Raw genomic sequence first — 18,279 nt, 5'->3', positions numbered from 1 at the left:
AGTAAATCATGCACAAAACACATAGGACTAGATATTAATTAAGCATGGGTTTTTCTCAACCATGTAAACATGCCGCTATTTCCAAATTAACACTAGAACTGGAATATTGTGTGGACAGTATAATGAAAATGAACTCGGTGTTACTTCAAGTATTCTAAACTCTGCACACAGCTCTTTCATTTTTAAACCTTAACTCATATTTTCCAGATATCAGAATTTAGCTGGATAATCACTCAGGAGATAAATGGTTTGTTTTCCACCTGTAGGTATGAGTATGAATGATATACTATACCCATTAAGTATTTTCAGAAGGAAAGAGTATTTTATCTCCTTTAAGTGTATTAGAGTAATGTTATAACTCTCTTCCTCTATGTATTAGACACTTTAAGATGTGCGAAGACCCAGGTCAGTGTAATAATGTGTATTATTGTATACTTTACTGTAATTGTTTAGCCGTACAATTTTAATCTTGCTTTAGGACTTCTGTGTGTTTTTTAAAGAAAATAATGATATTATTATAATTCCTATGGTGTTACATGTTTTTGTTTGCATTCTTAAGATATTGCCAAGTGGAAATACTCATTGTCATTGTAGTAAAAGTATTTTCATATTGAGTATAAACATTATTTGTGGTGTTGTGTTTTTATTCTGAAAGACCGAGGCAAAAGCAGACATTTGATAAGACTTTCCAGCAGCCTGTGAATTTCTGCTGAGTCAGAAAACACTGAAACAAAATATGACTCATTTTTTTTATATATGTCAGAGTTTGAAAAACAAAAATCCACATGCAGCCTTTCCATCAGCAGCTGTCTCTTTAGAAAGCTGGCTTAGCCTGTGAGAGATAATTAAGAGAGAAAGGGAAAGCTTTACTAAGCTGAGATACGGAGGCCACGTGGGGAAAATGGCCAGGTTTCAGTTTAATTTAGGCCATAGGTCACAAGGACCTGATAGGGTACTAAAAACTAAGACATGTAAAAATCTTTTGCTCTCTTTTTCTCATCAGTAATAATATGAATGATTAATAAACAAACATGAGATGAAGACATGAAGTGAAATGTAGCCAAATAGGACAGCCTGGTGATTTTTAGTGATTGATGATGCACATTAACCACATTGCCATCTTGCGCTCTAATGTCAGCATGTACCTGATGATATAGTTTGATATGGAAGCATCAGAAAAAAAGAACAGCACTTCTAAAAAGTCACCATTATGAACTGTGAAGCAGAGCTCTGCTGTCAACAATAAAATCAACAAGCCTTTATATTTAACAACTCTGATGCTGAACTCCGGGAGCTGAATTTGAAGCTGGAGGTTAAGGTTGAGTGGTTCATATAAAATTATGTTGTGAATATTCTTTTGTGAAATTCAAGCAGGGGGAAGATGTGAGAATGCAACTTTGTTACTTTTAATGCCATTTACTGTGCTAATCTGCTCGGCCCCAGAGGAAGCAACTTTAATCATCCAAGTTCAAAGTGCTGAAAACGAAGTGTGACAAAAGGAGCTCTTGCATAACTAGCGTGCTGTTGACAAAAAGATAAGCACATGTGAACTGAATGTCATACTGAAGAGGACAGTGTTCAGAACTTTGTGGGGGTTTTGTAATAAAGATCTGAAGCTGTTACATATACACCATAAAATTACATTACTCAGTAAAAAGCTGCAAACCCAGAATTTTTATTCCTCAGTGCTCATGAGCACTTCCAGGCTGCAGCAACTGAAGAGTCAGATTTTGCCTGATAATAAGGTAAGTGTAACATTTTAAGAAATACATGATAAAACTGAAGATTTGTGATTTTAAAATAAAGTGAAACAGCATTATATAGTCGATAGGTTGTTATGTACTATAACTTATGGCTGAGGTGACATTAGTTTTAGTTAACAGTTCAATATCAAATATAACAAAATATGCTATTTTTAATTATTGAACACAGTCTTGTGGCAAATTTAAACCAAGGGTTCTGCTGTGGTTGCTGTCTAAAATCTTTAAAGTGCCAAAGATAGTTTAACATTGCAAGAACTCACTGGTGCTTTAAGAAAACTACACCAGCACCAGTATCTCATTTGTAAGATGCAAATGTGTGGATATAGTTTCATCTTAATATTACTATTTTAATGTGATTCCTCCATATTAAGCTGCTCTGTTTAAAGTCCTATGTCTTCGGTCTGTAGCTCACAGCAATGTCAGAATCACCTAGTCCTCTGACCACACATGTGCTGAACACTGCAATGGGTGTCCCCGGGTCAAATATGGCCCTCAGCCTTTATCAACAAGACCCCTCCACAAACACCTGGAATTTAATCACCACCGGGTAAGAACCTGGAAAAAAAAAGCATCACCAAGAAACCTATAATTAGTTGAAAATCTCAAAGACTGCTGTAAAAGTTGATGTCTTTGTGCAAAGCTCTTCGATCTTATGCTTTTTGAACAGGACCACTAATGATGATGGACGTTGCCCTGGACTTATCGCAAAACAATCATTTAAATCTGGTGTGTACAAAATGCATTTTGAGACGGCTCAGTATTGGGCGAGTATGGGAGAGACCTGCTTTTACCCGTATGTTGAGGTGAGGAAATGCTAAAACTGTTGATATCTCACGATTTACTTGTGGTGTCATCACAATTTTTGAGACTAAATCGGTAAATTTGTGTCCAATTTAAACCATTTGTATGGGCTTGAATATTAATCTTATCTCTGTAATCTTTCTGTTTTTCTTCTTGAAGATTGTCTTCACCATAAATGACCCTGGGCAAAAGTACCATATCCCTCTGCTTCTGAGTCGTTTCTCTTACAGTACATACAGAGGGAGCTAGATATCAAGCAAGAGGAACCTCCTGAGATTACTCCACCTGTCAGCTGTTTGACACATCACATGATGGCACTGAATGAACTGTCACACATATTGGACATATTGACAAGGCACAATACTCCATTTCAATTATTCTTTTTGTTGTAATAGTGCCACAATACCATATTTTCTTTCTTTAAAAAAACAAATTAAAAAACTTATTAATATATGCTGTACTTTAGTCTACCATATCAATTATTGTAAGCTGTTATTTTAAGATGTGTAAGGTCTAAACGATCAAATAATACATCTGTCTAAATCACCAGTTTCTGTATGTGATACAAATTGAAACATATTGATTGATCAATTGTGTTACATGTGCACTGCCTTTAAAAAGACAGTAACCTTCAAGAAACCCCTCCAGGTCCTGTGAAACCTGAGAGTATATCATCACAAGAACCATACAAATCGCTGTAGGATAAAGTTAAGATTTTTCATATTTCCAGTTAGAGATCCTTCTTTCAGTATTACCCCTATGAGGTATAAGTAATTATTGGTGGTAACTTTGGCCACAGCGCTACCCTAACCTTATATTTTGGAGAAAAATCAAACGGACTTCCTGGGAAAAAATGTTATAATGATTGCCAAGACACTTTACCCTACCGCCTACTGGTGTTGGCCAGAGGGGCCGATGGCGCGATATGGCAGCCTCGCTCCTGTCAGTCTGCCCCAGGGCAGCTGTGGCTACAACCGTAGCTGCTTCCACCAGTGTGTGAATGTGAATGAATAGTGGCATTGTAAAGCACTTTGGGTGCCTTGAAAAGCGCTATATAAATCCAATCCATTATTATTATTATTATTAAGACTTGGGAGAATAAAATATATAACTTCAGAGGCATAATGATACAGTGCACGACTGAGTGAGCCTGACTCTCTCATTGATTGATCGAGCCTGTCGGATCTGTTTTTCTGACGTCGATTATCCTTCCTTCAGTTAGGCTGGGCCTAGCCTGTGATAGCAGTTTAGTGGGAATTTTATTGCGATACACCATCCCAGTTTTGACTTTTAGGTCAATATTACGGTTATAAAAAATGGCAGACGAAGAATTAGAGGCGATTAGGCGGCAAAGAATGGCGGAGCTACAGGCAAAGCAAGGGGTAAGAACCGAATAGGCACCGGAAAGCATGGTTTCACCCGCCTTATATGGAGATGCTGAGTTCAGTATACTGCTAGCTAGTGTAGCTAAAACAAAAACAAACCACCACTTAACTCTAACTTAAGGGATATACACAGCTAACTTAATGAGCCTCATGTTTGGTGCAGATGATATTTGCTTCCTCATCTAGATGTGTTAACATCACCATAGTGCTAGCTTTGTATCAGTCAGCGCTTACCCCTCTGAAAATCAAAGCGCTGGCTTGTTGGAACAAAATTGAACAAATTTTTAGACTTGCTACTGATGGAGTGGTCGTTATGCTTCCTCCTTTCTACAGATAATTTGTGTGTGTGTGTTTATCTAAACTTTGACATTAGCACAGCATGTGAGTAAGCGGCAGCAATTTCTGACGTGTTTGGTGAACTGTCAATAGTCTAATACATTACCATATGTCAGAAATAAGTATTTATACTAATTCACATGCAGTGCAGTGATTAGAGAGTCCTCACGTGTCTGGGTTTCTGTCATTGTTTTTGAAAATATTTGACACTCATAAATTTCTATTTTATGTCTTTTTGTGACCTCAAAAAATACAGTGATCAGTGGGTTTTAAATCTCATTGATGATATCCAACTTACCTCAAGAAGACTGTAATTGGAACTTTTCACTGAATGTGCCTATATATAAATCTGTCATATGAGTTTTGTTTGTTTGTTGACAGTAGTCTAACTTTATTTGTTACAAAATAGAGAACATACTGGACTTCAATTCATTTTCTAGAGTACCTACCATTAAAAAAATATCCAAAGCAACAAATTTACAAACTCGATTAAAGATTAGCCATTATGGTATACTTTGCTATACTGGTTTAAGTAAAATATAGAATTTTTAAAAACAAAACGAAGAAACTTGAAAACATAACCGAAGAGATTGCTCTCATGGTCCTTCTTGTATCGTCAGACCTGAAAATAACAGCGAATAAGTTACTTTATCAAATTTTCACCATTACCAACATTAAAGTACTGTTTGATTGGTGGATGGAATAAAATAAAATGTCTACCAGTTAGCTGAATGTATAAATAAAATCTGTATTTAATGGTGCTGTCCTGTATACTTCCAGGAAGGTAATAATCAGCAAGCAGAGGAGGCCAAACAAAGGTACGATGTGTAATTGATCAAAAAAGAAACTACTTTAGCTGAATTTTTCCTGTTTATAGTACTTGTACTTGCATAAAGGACTGTTTTTTTTAAAGACTAACTGTTATATGCCTTAAGTATTGCACTTTTTTTGTAACTGAACTAAAATATTTCCATACAGCAGAAATGTGTATATATACCTTCAGTTGAATATATTTTTTCCTATTTAACTCAGTCTTATTTATATAGTGCCAAATTACAACAACAGTCACCTCAAGGTGCTTATTATTGTAAGGTATAGACCCATTACATTAATACGGAGAAACCCCAACAATTAGATGAGCCGCTGTGAGCCAGCACTGAAAGTTTTTGACATATATGTAATATCTAAACTCTCAGTGTAGCTGACCAACCTGGTATTCTTACTGCTTAACTTCTATATAAATGCAGTATCTTTTTGTTTTCTTTTAGTTGGTCTCAGTTGACCAATGTAATTGTTTTCTAATTACAGAGAAACAGATATGAGGAACTCCATATTGGCTCAAGTTCTAGACCAGTCTGCCCGTGCGAGATGTAAGTGTGGTTTCATATACTGTATATCCTTCATCCTAATAAAACTCCTCTTTGGAAATTAATAGTGCTGTCTCATTGTATTTTATTTTTTAGTGAGCAATCTTGCCTTGGTGAAGCCAGAAAAGGCAAATGCAGTTGAAAACTATCTCATTCAAATGGCTCGTTTTGGAAAGCTGGGAGGAAAGGTAAGAAAGTACAGACATGGGGAAAAAGTTTTCACAGCACTCTCTGCGATCCTATGAAAAACTAAATACACCCCACCATTCAGTATCTTGTAAAACCACCTTCAGCCAAGCTATAGTTGCCAGGCAGATTTAGCACTATAATATTTCCGTGTACAGTGGAGTTTGCAGTTAACTCAACTGCAAGGTGCCTGCATGGTGCCAGCAAAGTGCCAAACTTCTGCTTTCAGAGGTGGTCACACGACTGACGATCATTTAAGTTCATTTAAGCAGCAAGAGTGTATGTAGTTTTTCACTATGCATTCCTCTCAAAACTCTTTTTTTCCTCAAATGACTTTAACTTTGAATGCTTCTAGCAAAACATATTGAATAAACTCATTTCCACTTTTGTCAGATTACAGAATCAGGCTTGATCGAGATCCTAGAAAAAGTCAGTCAACAAACAGAAAAAAAGACAACCGTTACAGTAAGTTTCTCTGAAATGTCACATACATTTGATTTTTTTCCCTGTAATTTATATGTATTACATTTCTAATACACTCTACTTGACAGTTCAACAGACGGAGGGTGATGGACTCGGATGATGAGGACGACTATTAACTTTCAACAGGAGCTCTGGAATGAGCAACCAAATCAGAGTAGTTGACATGCTTTGCTGGGACTCTGACAGGATCGCTGACTAGTGTGTTCCTGTTAGCTGAACCCTGAGATGCCACACTAGCTTCTGTGTGTCTTTGGAAACTACCAACCAAGATGGAAAACAAGGACTTTGATATTGCAGCATTTGGTGGGATTGTTGAACACAATGTCAATTAACATTTTATTTTGTAAACTCTTCAATCTAGATGCTACAAATGTTTACTGCTTATCTGACAGCTCATGGCACTGTTTGACTCTCCTAGTCCATCTCAGTAGTTTCCTTTATTTTCACCACGGTTCATGCATTTTCTTCAAACATTAGAAACTAGTTAAAATGCAGATGATACTGATGTTAATGCATTTTATGTGGGTCTACTCTTTAATTGCCATCTAGGCTACTATCCCATTAGCTGTTATTCTAGGATTCTTGTTGCTGATGTGTACCTTGAGGGTTCACATATAATTAAATGAGCCTTAAATTGAAATGTTTTTCCTTATTAGTGGACTGTTTCTAAAATTGTCCTTCACCATTTAAATGAGTGTTAAATCTTTCTTTTTTTTTTTTTTAAGTTTCCATTTAGAATTAAACACAAATTGTATTCCACTGACTTGAACATCAAATATCACAACATCAATACACAGTAACGTCCCCACCATACAAAGGTAGACTGTCAGTCTATGGAGGTGGATAATTGACTCTGGACTTTTTGCTTTATAAATAAGTTCACATTTTGACATTCAATTCAGAAGCAGGAGTTAACAGACTGCCAAATGTATCCAACAACTTTTGAAATAAAATGCAAAATGAGGAAATTTGTTTTATATTAATATACTTTATTATCTCTATAAAAGTCTGTCCGAAATCACTGTAGTCACCATACTGACAGAACTGTTTTTATCGGGGTCAGTACCAATAATGATGTACAGTATAAGAAAGCATTTAATGTACCTCAGTTGTTCATTACATGTCAAATACAATAACCGAGTACCTTTTCAGCACTAAATCCTGCAGCTTATCTCTAATTCACAATAGTCATTTCCTGCCTGAGCACTTATTAAGATTTTTAATTCATATTGCGTTTATAATTCAAAATTGCGTTGACTTGAATAAACCCTAACACCGACGACAGGGGTCTGGGTTGGTCTTACGCTTGCCTCATTTTCACACGACCGTGGTCAGATGATTTCTTATTGGCTATTTAGAGTTCAGTACACTCAGCCCGACTCTGATTGGTGCTCGGGTTAGTCACATGTTCATCACTAACCAATCCGGTGAGTCTGCTAGGAAACGCTACAGTAAGGTGCAGGCAGCCACGCTGAGAGTGCTAAACTCGGGGAGAGGGTTGTACAGTGTGTTTTAAAAAACATTCAGGTAGTCTTTTTATTAGTGTATATGCAGAGCCATGCCGGAGGACAGAACTGAGCAGCCACATATAGTTACATGTACCGCTCCAGTGAATATAGCTGTCATTAAATACTGTAAGTATCACCTGGACTTGTGTTTGAGTTAGCATTGTTTTGTTACGGTTGTATCATTTGGACTCAAGTAAAACTGAATCGACAGTGCCTGTGTGTTAATGTCTGACTGAATATTGGCTATTAAAGGTCTGAATTACTCTCGAGTCTATTTATATTTTATCCTAATATCAGGCTGATGACACCTCGGTTGAGGACTCCGTGTTAAAGCCTTCTTACTTTTCAGGGGGCAAGAGAAATGAAGACATAATTCTACCCATTAACTCATCGTTGAGCGTCACATTGCATCAAGACCAGGTATGTTAATTAAAACGAAATCCTCACGAAGCCTGTGTCTGTAAAAAAAAACACTCTTTCTCTATGTTTTCTCATTTCGTCGTGTTTCCCTGTCGAGAGCTGCAGAATAAACTGCTGCTGTGGCAGTAAGAGTTCACTGAATGGAGCCAAAGTCTCTATAAAATAGACTGTTAAGAGAATATTATGTCATAACATTACTGTTAGTCTCAATTAGGATTGCTAGACAAACTTTAAATATTTACCTGCTGTTTTAGTATTTGCAGTGTGAACACAGTTATATTAAACTTTACCTGTTCACGTCTATTAGATATTCTACTAAATGAATATTGGGGGGAAAAGTATTGTGACAATCTGGAAGAAATTCTCTGTTACTCAGATTACAGACGATTGGCATCACTTTTGCACTGTCCCTTGAAACTGGGATACACAGACATACACTGTGTTTTGTGCTTTTCACATGTCTCCGGGCTTCAAGTTGGATATTATGTTATATTAGTAATAACATACACTACTACATACAGCACCATTATTTCTCTAGTTTCTCTTTTGCTCTTCTTTGCATGTTTGCTGCTTTTTTGTTCTGTTCTCTGTAAAGATCTGTCAGTTCTTTGGTCCTTTTTGAAGAACACACTGCACACCCATGATGAGACATGCTTTTGGCAAATAACGCTTTGGGAATCATCTTATTGGTGCAAAAATACATTTTTATATTTTATGTAGCTTTACCTAAAGAAATCACGAAATGTTTTGGAATGGCTGAAGTAACAAAGTTCTTAAAGATACAATTTAAAATTGGTTTGGCTAATTGGTCTGTTATGTATGGACATAACACTGGTTCATCCCTTGAGTCAGGTGTCTTTTTATGCTTGAGTGATTGATAAATCAGTTTTAAGTGGCTTAATAAACAAAAACAGATCCCTCTATAAGTGGTTAGGTACAAGGACTGGACTAAAAATGTGTATAAAAGCATCCAATGTCCAAAGTAAAACTTTGAAAGAACTTCAGAATGCCTGGAGAACTATTGCTCTCGAGCACTCTTAAAAAACTACAAAAAGGTCTGGTTCTTGGAAACATAATAGAAAAAAATGAGGGATGGTTCAAGATTTTTGCACACCACTGTAAATGCAGCTTGATACCGACGTACCTTCCTTTCTTCTTCTGCTTAGCTGAAAACAACCACTACAGTTGCAACCAGCAGATCATTTCAGGAGGATCGAATATGGCTCAACGGTAAAGAGGAGGACATAACCCATCCCAGACTGCAGTCCTGTCTGAGAGAGAGTGAGTGTTGTGCATTATATTTGTAAAATCATAGAGCAGACAGAAAGGAGTGCATACTACAATGTAGTTTTCTTTCTTTTTTCTTTATGTTTAGTTCGACGATTGGCACGGAAGAGGCGTAATGATGGAGACTCTGGCGTGGATTCAGCTAGTTTGTCACACAAAGTCCACATTTGCTCAGTTAACAACTTCCCCACTGCTGCTGGACTCGCCTCTTCAGCAGCTGGATTTGCTTGCCTGGGTGAGCTTGTCTGTGCTATAATTCACTTTTGCTAACATCTCCTTCTCCATCTTTCTTATAGTTGATATTGCTTCACTTAGTCCCAGTGTCTTTGTTTTTTTTGACTGTTCTGTGGCACAGTTTACTCTCTGGCTCGGGTGTTTGGAGTAGAAGGAGAGTTGTCTGGGATTGCTCGTCAAGGCTCTGGCAGCGCATGCCGGAGCATGTATGGAGGTTTCGTCCAGTGGATCATGGGAAACAAAGAGGATGGGAAGGACAGTTTAGCCCAGCAGGTGGAGCCAGAGACTCACTGGCCTGAGCTCAGAATCCTTGTACTAGTGGTAGGTCTGATTGTGGGTATAGAAGAGTGACACTAAATAAGTGAAAATAATACTGATGAATTTGCGCTTTTACAAATGCAGGAATGCAAAAGTTACATCAATTTGATGCACTTCTGTCACAGGCCAGTGCAGAGCGGAAGCCAGTTGGCAGCACCTCTGGAATGCAAACCAGTGTAAAAACAAGCTGCCTATTAAAGGTGTGTTCACCTTATACTGCAAATGTCAGAATTTTAATGTATATTGATTGGCACTTTATTTAAACCCAGCTCACTAATACAACACATGTCTGACTGTCATACCTGTGCCTGTGTTAGCACCGCGCTGAATCTGTTGTCCCAGGCCGGATGGTAGAGATGACTGAAGCAATACGAAAAAAGGACTTTGCAGCATTTGCTGAACTAACCATGAAGGATAGTAACCAGTTTCATGCCACCTGCCTCGACACGTACCCCCCTATCTTCTACCTCAATCATGTTTCGCAGCAGATCATCAGTTTGGTCCATCGTTACAACAAGCATTACGGGGAGACGAGGGTGAGCAGCTTTTACAGTGACATTATGGGAGAAATATCTGGGCACTGGACTTTATTTATTTATACATATTTGTATTTCCATTCCCTTATTTACATTTTATTTTATTGTTTTTCCATGAAATTGATTTTTCTTAACCACTCATCCAACTTGGGGTCACAGGTGCCTGTCCCAGCTGATATAGGGCGAGAGTTTAGTTTAACAGTGGACATGTTGCCAGTCCATCACTCAACACCATGCCATGCTTTCAATGAAATAAAGAAAACTTAATTTCCTCATGTGTTAAAATAATGCATTTTTTTATGATGCCGTAAAGAAGATGTGAAAGATGTGTGATGGTTTTAAACTGGAGACAGGAAAATCTCATTTTTTCTGCAATAGTCACATTCTGTTTATTATCTTTATAGGTAGCCTACACTTTTGATGCAGGGCCCAATGCTGTGATCTTCACTTTACAGCAGCACGTTCCTGAGTTTGTGCACATGGTTCAATATTTCTTTCCCCCAGAAACCAACAGAGCAGAGTAAGTTGAAGGATGTTAAGCTCATTCCCTTTAAAATCCGTCTATAGCAATTAATTAATCCTGAAAAATCAACATTTAAATGCATATATATAGATATATACAGTGGAAAGTATTAGGTCTTTTCGTGTAATCTAAAGCTGATAAAGCAGGCCTTTTGCCCATTAACCTACTCTGAAATTTGTGAAAGTGAAACTTGTTTTGGTTTGTTAAAAATCAAGAACTGAAATCAGTTCTTACCAAGGTGTTTAAACCCTTTGCTGTTGCATTCAACATTTTGATCAGGTGCATCCTGTTTGCTTTAATTATTTTTGACACGTGTCTACAACATAACTGTGGAAACCTAAATGATTTGAGCACAGCTTACCAAGGCATGTGCCTGTAAAGAAAGTCTAACAAATCATATTGTATTAAGGCCCAAAGTCCAGGAAACTCTGTAAAAACTGCCCACAAAACTGGTCAAGAACACCATTTCTGAGGTTTTGAGTGTTCCCAAAAGTGCATTGTACTCAGTAGATTAACATCTCTAGAAGATATTTACCAGAAGTTACCTTGCCATCCAACCAAAATAAGTGATCAAGCAAGAAAGGTCTGCTCTGACTGAACCTCAGAGGTCCTCAAGTTGTTGTGAAAACCTGTTGGAAAGACAGCCAACTTACTGGTCAAATGATCCACACACTTAACTCCCTGAGCAGACCACTATTTCTGACTAATACCAGGCACTGCTTATTATCTTGCTGAAGGCAAGTGAATCAGGATGCTTGCATACTATTGGGGTCTTTCTCCACAGAAGGGACATGAAGACGCAGGGATGTAAAGATTTCAGAAAGGGAACATGAAGATAACCTGCTTCAAATTGCACACAACCTGAAAACACAGAAATAGCCTGAGCTAGAAAAAACCTGCCTAGAAGAATAAATCTGAAATGTCTATGAAGACCTGAACCTGCAAATGCTGCTAAATGGACTTCCACAGAGGACTTAATGTTGCATCTTAATGTTGAATAATGTTTTAGAACAAATGGTAGACTTGTATTTTTGCTTATTAAGGTGTATTGGCCTTCAGTCCTTTTTAAAATGTGTCACTGAGTGCTTCTTTCCTCTCTGCAGCTTTATTAAGGGTCTTCCAGTCAACTGTGCTTCTCTTTCTGAGGAGCTGAAGCAAGGTATTGGTCTGGAACCCATGCCAAAGGGAATAAACTACATAATTAGTACTAAGGTATTCACTCATATTTATCCACACAAGCAATTACTCCAACTTTGTATTATAGGCTTACTTTAAACAGCAGCTGAAAGATACAGAGGTTTTAGATTTAAATGATCCATCTATGCTGCACAAAACTGCAGTGATGTGTCTGCTGTAGGATTGCAAGAAGGTTCAGATGTGTCTATGCAATACCTTTCAACATGCTGTTATGAAACATAGTCTTGCATTGGTCCATTTAACTAGGGCACTGAAAGACCATGACAGTTATCTGAATCTTTGACCAGTGAGTGCTTCATTTGAAAAGCTAACGTTTCCAAGTGGAAAGAATAATTGTATAATTTTGAAGCTGTGAACACTCAGACACACATAATTAATCTGTTGTTTCATCTTCTTGTATTGTCTTCAAGGCTGGACCAGGCCCGCGTGTTGTAGAGGATCCTACTCAGCACCTGCTTTTATCTGATGGTTTTCCCAAGAAAACAATGTGATTTCCTCCTGCAGCCCTAAAGGAGCGAGTTCTACTGAGCAACAGGAAAGCCGATGTGACTTAGTTGCATACAACTTTTATCGCAGCAATACCAGACACCTTCCTCACAAGAGCGGAAGATGATACGTCTCCCTTTAAATATTAAACTGTCCTGTTTGGTCTCTTTTCATATCATCATTACTCCTTTGTGTTCTTTCATAGCTTTAATCATTTCTGTGTGTCTGTAGGTAGATAAACACTGATACTGCCTTGACTCTCTGGTAGTAAATAAGTGGAAACTCTTGCAGTGAGCAATGCACTGAGTCATAAATACAGATCGGACCGGAGACTGGAGCTGACCCATTGTTCTCTGACCTGTCTGATCAAATCATTGTCTGTACAGTTTTTTGTTTCTTCTTGTTAATCACCATTTCCGATCAACAGTGCATATTTAATTCATGTCAATTCAATGTCAATGGCACACAATAAAATATATTTTGGTCAAGATTTCATTTGTTGTTTGTGATTTTTGTCATCATCCGATTCTCATCCAGATGAAAAAATAATTCTCTATTCAATCTCAGAACTTTAAAGATTGACTCATAATTCTGGTACAGAAGCAGCAAAAAGGACAGCAAATAATAGATAAGGAAAAAAACAAAACTTTTACAAATTCCGGTAACCTAACAATCACCGCCACAGTCAACAATCACAGTGTGAATATCTTGGGATAAAGCCGGTCTTTCTTTTCCTTGTGTTACCTGCCAGGAGTTTTCGGTTCTTCCTCTTCCGCTGTAGCGCTGCATTTTTTTCGGACATGACGCTTGAAACGGAGATTGGCTAAGGCAGAACAAGCCTCGCCCTCTGACCTGCCCTCCTGCACCCCTCAAATCTCGTAAATACATTTTCTTCCTTGTAGAAACTATTATCACCGTCGGTAATCCACGCCGGAGGAGCTCCAGGAGGTTGCAGAGGTGCTGTTAGGTTAACATAATGGGGAAGATTGAGTGGGCGATGTGGGCTAATGAGCAGGCTTTGGCGTCGGGTCTAAGTGAGTATGAAAACTTTATTATTATGGAGGGAAAGGAGGGGGGCGGTATTTAGCGTGTTTCTTGTCTTATTCGGTTACATGAGCGGTTTAATTCAAACAGAATATTTTCAAAGGGAATTATACTTTTAGCCTCTTGTCTAGCTCATTTACAGAGTGTTTCTGACAACATAATAAAGCACAGTTTACCATCTCTTTGTTTGTGCAGTCTGCTGGAGTGTATAATTTTAATCTTATCTTCCTGTTTTCTTCTTTCAGTTCTCCTCACAGGAGGAATCGTAGGCGTTGCTGGACAGTTCAGAGGGTGGCAGTTTGCTGCTTATGCAGTGTATCCTTTATTTTCAGTTGTATTTTTTAATTGTGTCTGGATTTTTGGCTTATTAAGCTTTTTCTGTGTTGTAGAAATAATAATATGCTAAATAACTTAAAATAAAGTACAGATGTTATTTACGTCACAAAAATCTCGATTAGAACTGATATAAAGTATGTATTCAGGCTACAGTTTGCATACAGGAAGCTGACATACTTATAACAAGTAAATACATTATAGGCTACACAGCTAATACTAGAGCCTTTAGCTTTCTGGTCTGTATTGACGTGATAGAACAGATGATGTGATTCATCTGTCCTCCACTACATCTTAAACAGGCTCTGTTGGATTGAGGTGTGGTGATTGTGGAGGCCATTTTAAGTTCAAGAAACCAGTCTGAGACTGCGTAGTGCACTGCCCAAGTGAAATGAGCAATTACACTGTAGCCATGCAGGGACACATATACTCATCAACAATACTCTGCTGTTACATTCAAATTATACTAAAACAGTAACGATTCGTTAAATGATGTGCCAAATTTTGACCCCACCATCTAAATGCTGCAGAAAGAGAGTCATCGCCAATCAACCAGGCAATATGTTTTTTCCAGCCATGCATGTCCACTCATGGGCCCACTGTGTGCTCTGTTTACTTTTCTTAGCTGCACAAATTGAAGCCCGTGTGGTCTAAAGCTGCTGACGACCATTTGCTTTTTCTTTGACAGATTTTGTGCTCAGAGATCCTTCTCTGCACAACATGTCATTTTAGTTTCTATTGCATTGTTGCTCAATCAGTGCAGCCATTCCTCTCCTATCTTTTCCATCAGGAAGTGTTTTCGCAGCTCAGTGGGTGAATTTTCTTTCTCTCTAAGGCTTATTTAAAGTTATTAATATATGTCAAAAGACATTTTGTTCCGGCCTCATTAGTGACTGAATTGGTGTTTTTATTGACAAGCAGTTGAATGAGTGTTATTAATACAATAACTGTCAAATGTATATGATGCATCACACAGTATGTTAAGCACAATTATGCAGCAAGTTAACATCAAACCTGACCAAATGTTCTAGTATTATGGATTTAACCGATGCTGTGCTTAACAATGTTCACACTGACATGCAAGAACATTATTTCTTTTTATTCATTAATGGCAAAAATACAACATGGGAAAGTACTTTCTTTTCCCCCCAGTAGCTATTCTTATGAAATAATGGACATATTCTCTTTTGTATTAGAAACAATGCTCTCATTCATTATTGTCTTTGCCTGCGGAACCGCTCAGCGTCACCAGTGTTTATCTCAATTTCACTTCTCAGACTTATCTCAGTGAGCATTCTTATCTGACTTCTTTTGGTCCTGTTGACTTAGTGCACTGTGTTTACTGATGATGATATATTGTTTCTGTTTTTATGTCTGTGTGACACTTTGCATGTAAATAAAGAACATTATTTTAAAGAAAACACCTTGACAGATAACTAGTGCTGCTGGGGTGTTTGTGTGTCTACTTGAGTATCCCAGAAGCAAGAGGGCCAAGGGCACGAGTGTGGAGAGAACGTAAGCAAACACTATTCATTTGGATGTGTGATGGACTTTAATGGACAAGTTCTAAGTTGCTCATGGTTGTGTCTTAATTTCTCTCAGAGGCCAGTACTGCTTCACTGTGTGCGTAAAAGCCTTTGGACCACTGACCAGGAACTACTATGTCAGGGCATTCTTACATGCTGCGTGAGTTCCTTATCTCAGCTGCTATCTTTGCCAAACAGCTTTCTATCACTGTCGATTAGTCAAGAATTATGACTTGGTTTATTTTGTCTTTTGTCATCAAATTCCTTTGTTTTTGTTTTTTTCCCTCAGCATCTGTGTACCTGGAGGTTTTATGCTTGCCACTGTTCTCGGATGTGTCTGCCTTGGCATTGCCAGCCTCATCTACCTTGCAGTAAGTTTGCAGCTTTTAACGCATTTATTTTTCTTTTGTCCAGCAAGTTAAATAACTTTTTGATAAAGTTGTTAACTGAAGCAGGAACTGGCCAGTTAGTGGAAACAAGGAAATAGCAACAAGGAAGAGGTTGTTTCGTTACTGGCACCTCTGTTGAAAGATGTAGTTATGAAATCTGAACAGTTAGGGGTGTGACTGAATTCCTCAACACCTCTGTGGATCTCTGTGGAAGCTTTCGAGGTTGCACTGTTTATTTTTATATTTTCTAAACTACTGTGAGTGTCAAAGAAAAGGACCAGTAATAATAATCTTCCTAATTTTCAGACTTGAACAGTAACGTTCAGTCATGCTTAACTTAATCATCCACAAGCCAGTCATTGTTGATTTGTCATCTTCTTGCTTTGTAGGCCGCTATACGAGGCGAGCATTGGGAGCCCATTCTTCCACGGAAGGAGACCCGAAAACCAGTTGCACAGAGCATCAAGAATCCTCCTCAGAATCCACCACCAAGACCTCCTCCAGAGATGCGCAGGAAACAAGCAGGCGACCTTGAAAAATCAGCCTATGACAACCCCATGTCTGTTACTGATGATGAATAAGCAGTATAGCTTCAGTCCATAACCAGTTACAGTTGGAGTTTACTGGATTGTGTAACTCTGGATGAACAACGTTTTTCTGAAGTTTAGTGTTTCTGTTGACCGGGCAACAAGTTAGACACACACCTCCTTAACTCAACTCAACTAAGAAAAATGGGAGGAGAAAATGAAGGAAATAATTTGTTCAATGAAGAAAGAAAAATCAGACAACAGAATATAAATGTAAACACTGTAGCTGCTAAGTGTCATCCGCTAACAAATATTGTCAATTTGTTTTAAGTTGTTCTGCATCCAAAATAATTACACTGTGTTTTAACCCTTTACGTATTTCTTAAAAAGCAGCTCATCCCAATGCTGTTTAACAGCTGTTTTTGACTGTATCTGGCTGACATTAAGCCATTTATTAAACTTTTTGCTAGCATTTTCACTGTGTTGTAAATAAACTCATTTTATCCTTTGACTCATTATGTGTTGTAGGCGTATTCTTTAAATCTCTATTCTACAAGGTTTCTGTGGTAAATTATTTTAAGCAATGCAACTTCCCCATTTTGCAAATGTACACAATTTCAATATGTCAGAATTTCCCTTTCTTGTCTCAGCTGTTTCTTTCTTCTTCTGCATTTTTGTCATATTGCCATCAATTGTTGGCTTACAAAGGGAAAAAAAATCTTAGGATCATTCATTTGGTTTAGGTGCTGGTTGTCAGACAAGTTCTGCATGTTTATGTATTGTATTATATCTTTTGTTACCCCTCATGTTTTTGTGTGTGTGTGTGTGTGTGTGTGTGTGTCACAGCTGACCTGTCAGGCAGCTGGCTATCCCTATAAATAGGCATCTACTTATGAATAATGCATACTGTCAGATGATAATCCATGGGTACAGTTGTTCTTCATTTTAGTTTGGGGCCTAGCACTAATGTACAGTGTTTGATCTATTTAAAAGCATTTTTAATGTATATGTTGTATTTTTAAAATAATCATCAAGACAATATGATTCATATTTTCACGGGTTCTTTATGCTGCTAGAAAAGTTGTTTGTCTTGTTTATAAAGTAGGTTAATTCTGCCACCTCCTGTTCAACGAGAGAACTACAAACGAAGTTGTGCTGCATTAGATGTTGATCCAAAGGCAAAGTAAGACTAGTTATGAAATCAGTTTCGTTGATTCATTTGTTATTTTTCAAATCATTCAAAAGAAATTATAAAACAACTGATCTTAATTGTAATGCTCATGATTTTTCTTTAAATAATGAAATAAGTGTGGAAAATCTATAGAAACACATAACTTAACAAATGTCAAAATAAGTTCAACTCGTATGAAATTCAGATGTAGGTCATATAAACACATTTTACAAGTTCTGATAATTTATCGATAAATCTAGCGTCATTAATTGCGCAAGTTATTTAAATTGCATGGCTTTTAATGGCTTGGGTTGTGTATTCCCTAGTAGACATATATCTTGCTCTCCCATCCTCTGTCTTGCTAGTTTGACAATTTATTGCGTGCCTGTTCCTGTTCTTACGTACTTTGCGTAGTGACAGTTTTATATTTATTGTTGCAATTCCTCATCTATCCTATGG

General features: G+C 37.6%; 4 protein-coding genes across 4 annotated transcripts; all 4 read left to right on the top strand.

Moving 5' to 3' along the window:
• Nucleotides 1-1,558: 1,558 nt before the first annotated feature.
• On the top strand, nt 1,559-3,032 carry uraha (urate (5-hydroxyiso-) hydrolase a). The gene is made up of 4 exons (XM_085411082.1): nt 1,559-1,745; nt 2,171-2,310; nt 2,431-2,566; nt 2,724-3,032. The coding sequence occupies exons 1-4, from the start codon at nt 1,692-1,694 to the stop codon at nt 2,811-2,813; spliced, it is 420 nt and encodes a 139-aa protein (XP_085267208.1). The 5' UTR covers nt 1,559-1,691; the 3' UTR covers nt 2,814-3,032.
• A 724-nt stretch (nt 3,033-3,756) lies between these two features.
• Nucleotides 3,757-6,961, top strand: pdcd5 (programmed cell death 5). Its single transcript, XM_085401008.1, has 6 exons — nt 3,757-3,946; nt 5,066-5,103; nt 5,594-5,655; nt 5,749-5,840; nt 6,232-6,303; nt 6,390-6,961. The coding sequence occupies exons 1-6, from the start codon at nt 3,881-3,883 to the stop codon at nt 6,435-6,437; spliced, it is 378 nt and encodes a 125-aa protein (XP_085257134.1). The 5' UTR covers nt 3,757-3,880; the 3' UTR covers nt 6,438-6,961.
• A 156-nt stretch (nt 6,962-7,117) lies between these two features.
• Nucleotides 7,118-13,320, top strand: mvda (mevalonate (diphospho) decarboxylase a). Its single transcript, XM_085400998.1, has 10 exons — nt 7,118-7,955; nt 8,179-8,249; nt 9,416-9,530; nt 9,625-9,771; nt 9,892-10,091; nt 10,214-10,288; nt 10,406-10,624; nt 11,029-11,144; nt 12,251-12,359; nt 12,755-13,320. Exons 1-10 carry the CDS (start codon nt 7,880-7,882, stop codon nt 12,833-12,835), a joined length of 1,209 nt encoding a protein of 402 aa, XP_085257124.1. The 5' UTR covers nt 7,118-7,879; the 3' UTR covers nt 12,836-13,320.
• A 351-nt stretch (nt 13,321-13,671) lies between these two features.
• On the top strand, nt 13,672-17,160 carry cyba (cytochrome b-245, alpha polypeptide). The gene is made up of 6 exons (XM_085400990.1): nt 13,672-13,864; nt 14,120-14,189; nt 15,648-15,722; nt 15,810-15,893; nt 16,023-16,104; nt 16,512-17,160. Exons 1-6 carry the CDS (start codon nt 13,807-13,809, stop codon nt 16,701-16,703), a joined length of 561 nt encoding a protein of 186 aa, XP_085257116.1. The 5' UTR covers nt 13,672-13,806; the 3' UTR covers nt 16,704-17,160.
• The last annotated feature ends 1,119 nt before the right edge of the window (nt 17,161-18,279 follow it).

The sequence above is a fragment of the Rhamphochromis longiceps genome, linkage group LG1 (assembly GCF_057381845.1).
Source record: "Rhamphochromis longiceps isolate RC_006_pf linkage group LG1, R_longiceps_female_GT1.1, whole genome shotgun sequence".
Lineage (NCBI taxonomy): Eukaryota > Metazoa > Chordata > Actinopteri > Cichliformes > Cichlidae > Rhamphochromis > Rhamphochromis longiceps.
Note: the sequence above shows the minus strand (reverse complement) of the source record. Positions and strands in the feature narration are given on the sequence as shown.

Coding starts and splice junctions, on each gene's coding strand:
- uraha (XM_085411082.1), top strand. CDS start 1,692: ATGAGCACTTCCAGGCTGCAGCAACTGAAGAGTCAGATTTTGCCTGAT. Junction 1,746..2,170: donor AGATTTTGCCTGATAATAAG/GTAAGTGTAACA, acceptor TTCGGTCTGTAG/CTCACAGCAATGTCAGAATC. Junction 2,311..2,430: donor TGGAATTTAATCACCACCGG/GTAAGAACCTGG, acceptor CTTTTTGAACAG/GACCACTAATGATGATGGAC.
- pdcd5 (XM_085401008.1), top strand. CDS start 3,881: ATGGCAGACGAAGAATTAGAGGCGATTAGGCGGCAAAGAATGGCGGAG. Junction 5,104..5,593: donor GCAGAGGAGGCCAAACAAAG/GTACGATGTGTA, acceptor TTCTAATTACAG/AGAAACAGATATGAGGAACT. Junction 5,841..6,231: donor TTGGAAAGCTGGGAGGAAAG/GTAAGAAAGTAC, acceptor CACTTTTGTCAG/ATTACAGAATCAGGCTTGAT.
- mvda (XM_085400998.1), top strand. CDS start 7,880: ATGCCGGAGGACAGAACTGAGCAGCCACATATAGTTACATGTACCGCT. Junction 7,956..8,178: donor TATAGCTGTCATTAAATACT/GTAAGTATCACC, acceptor CTTACTTTTCAG/GGGGCAAGAGAAATGAAGAC. Junction 9,531..9,624: donor GCAGTCCTGTCTGAGAGAGA/GTGAGTGTTGTG, acceptor CTTTATGTTTAG/TTCGACGATTGGCACGGAAG.
- cyba (XM_085400990.1), top strand. CDS start 13,807: ATGGGGAAGATTGAGTGGGCGATGTGGGCTAATGAGCAGGCTTTGGCG. Junction 14,190..15,647: donor CAGTTTGCTGCTTATGCAGT/GTATCCTTTATT, acceptor ACAGATAACTAG/TGCTGCTGGGGTGTTTGTGT. Junction 15,723..15,809: donor GGCACGAGTGTGGAGAGAAC/GTAAGCAAACAC, acceptor AATTTCTCTCAG/AGGCCAGTACTGCTTCACTG.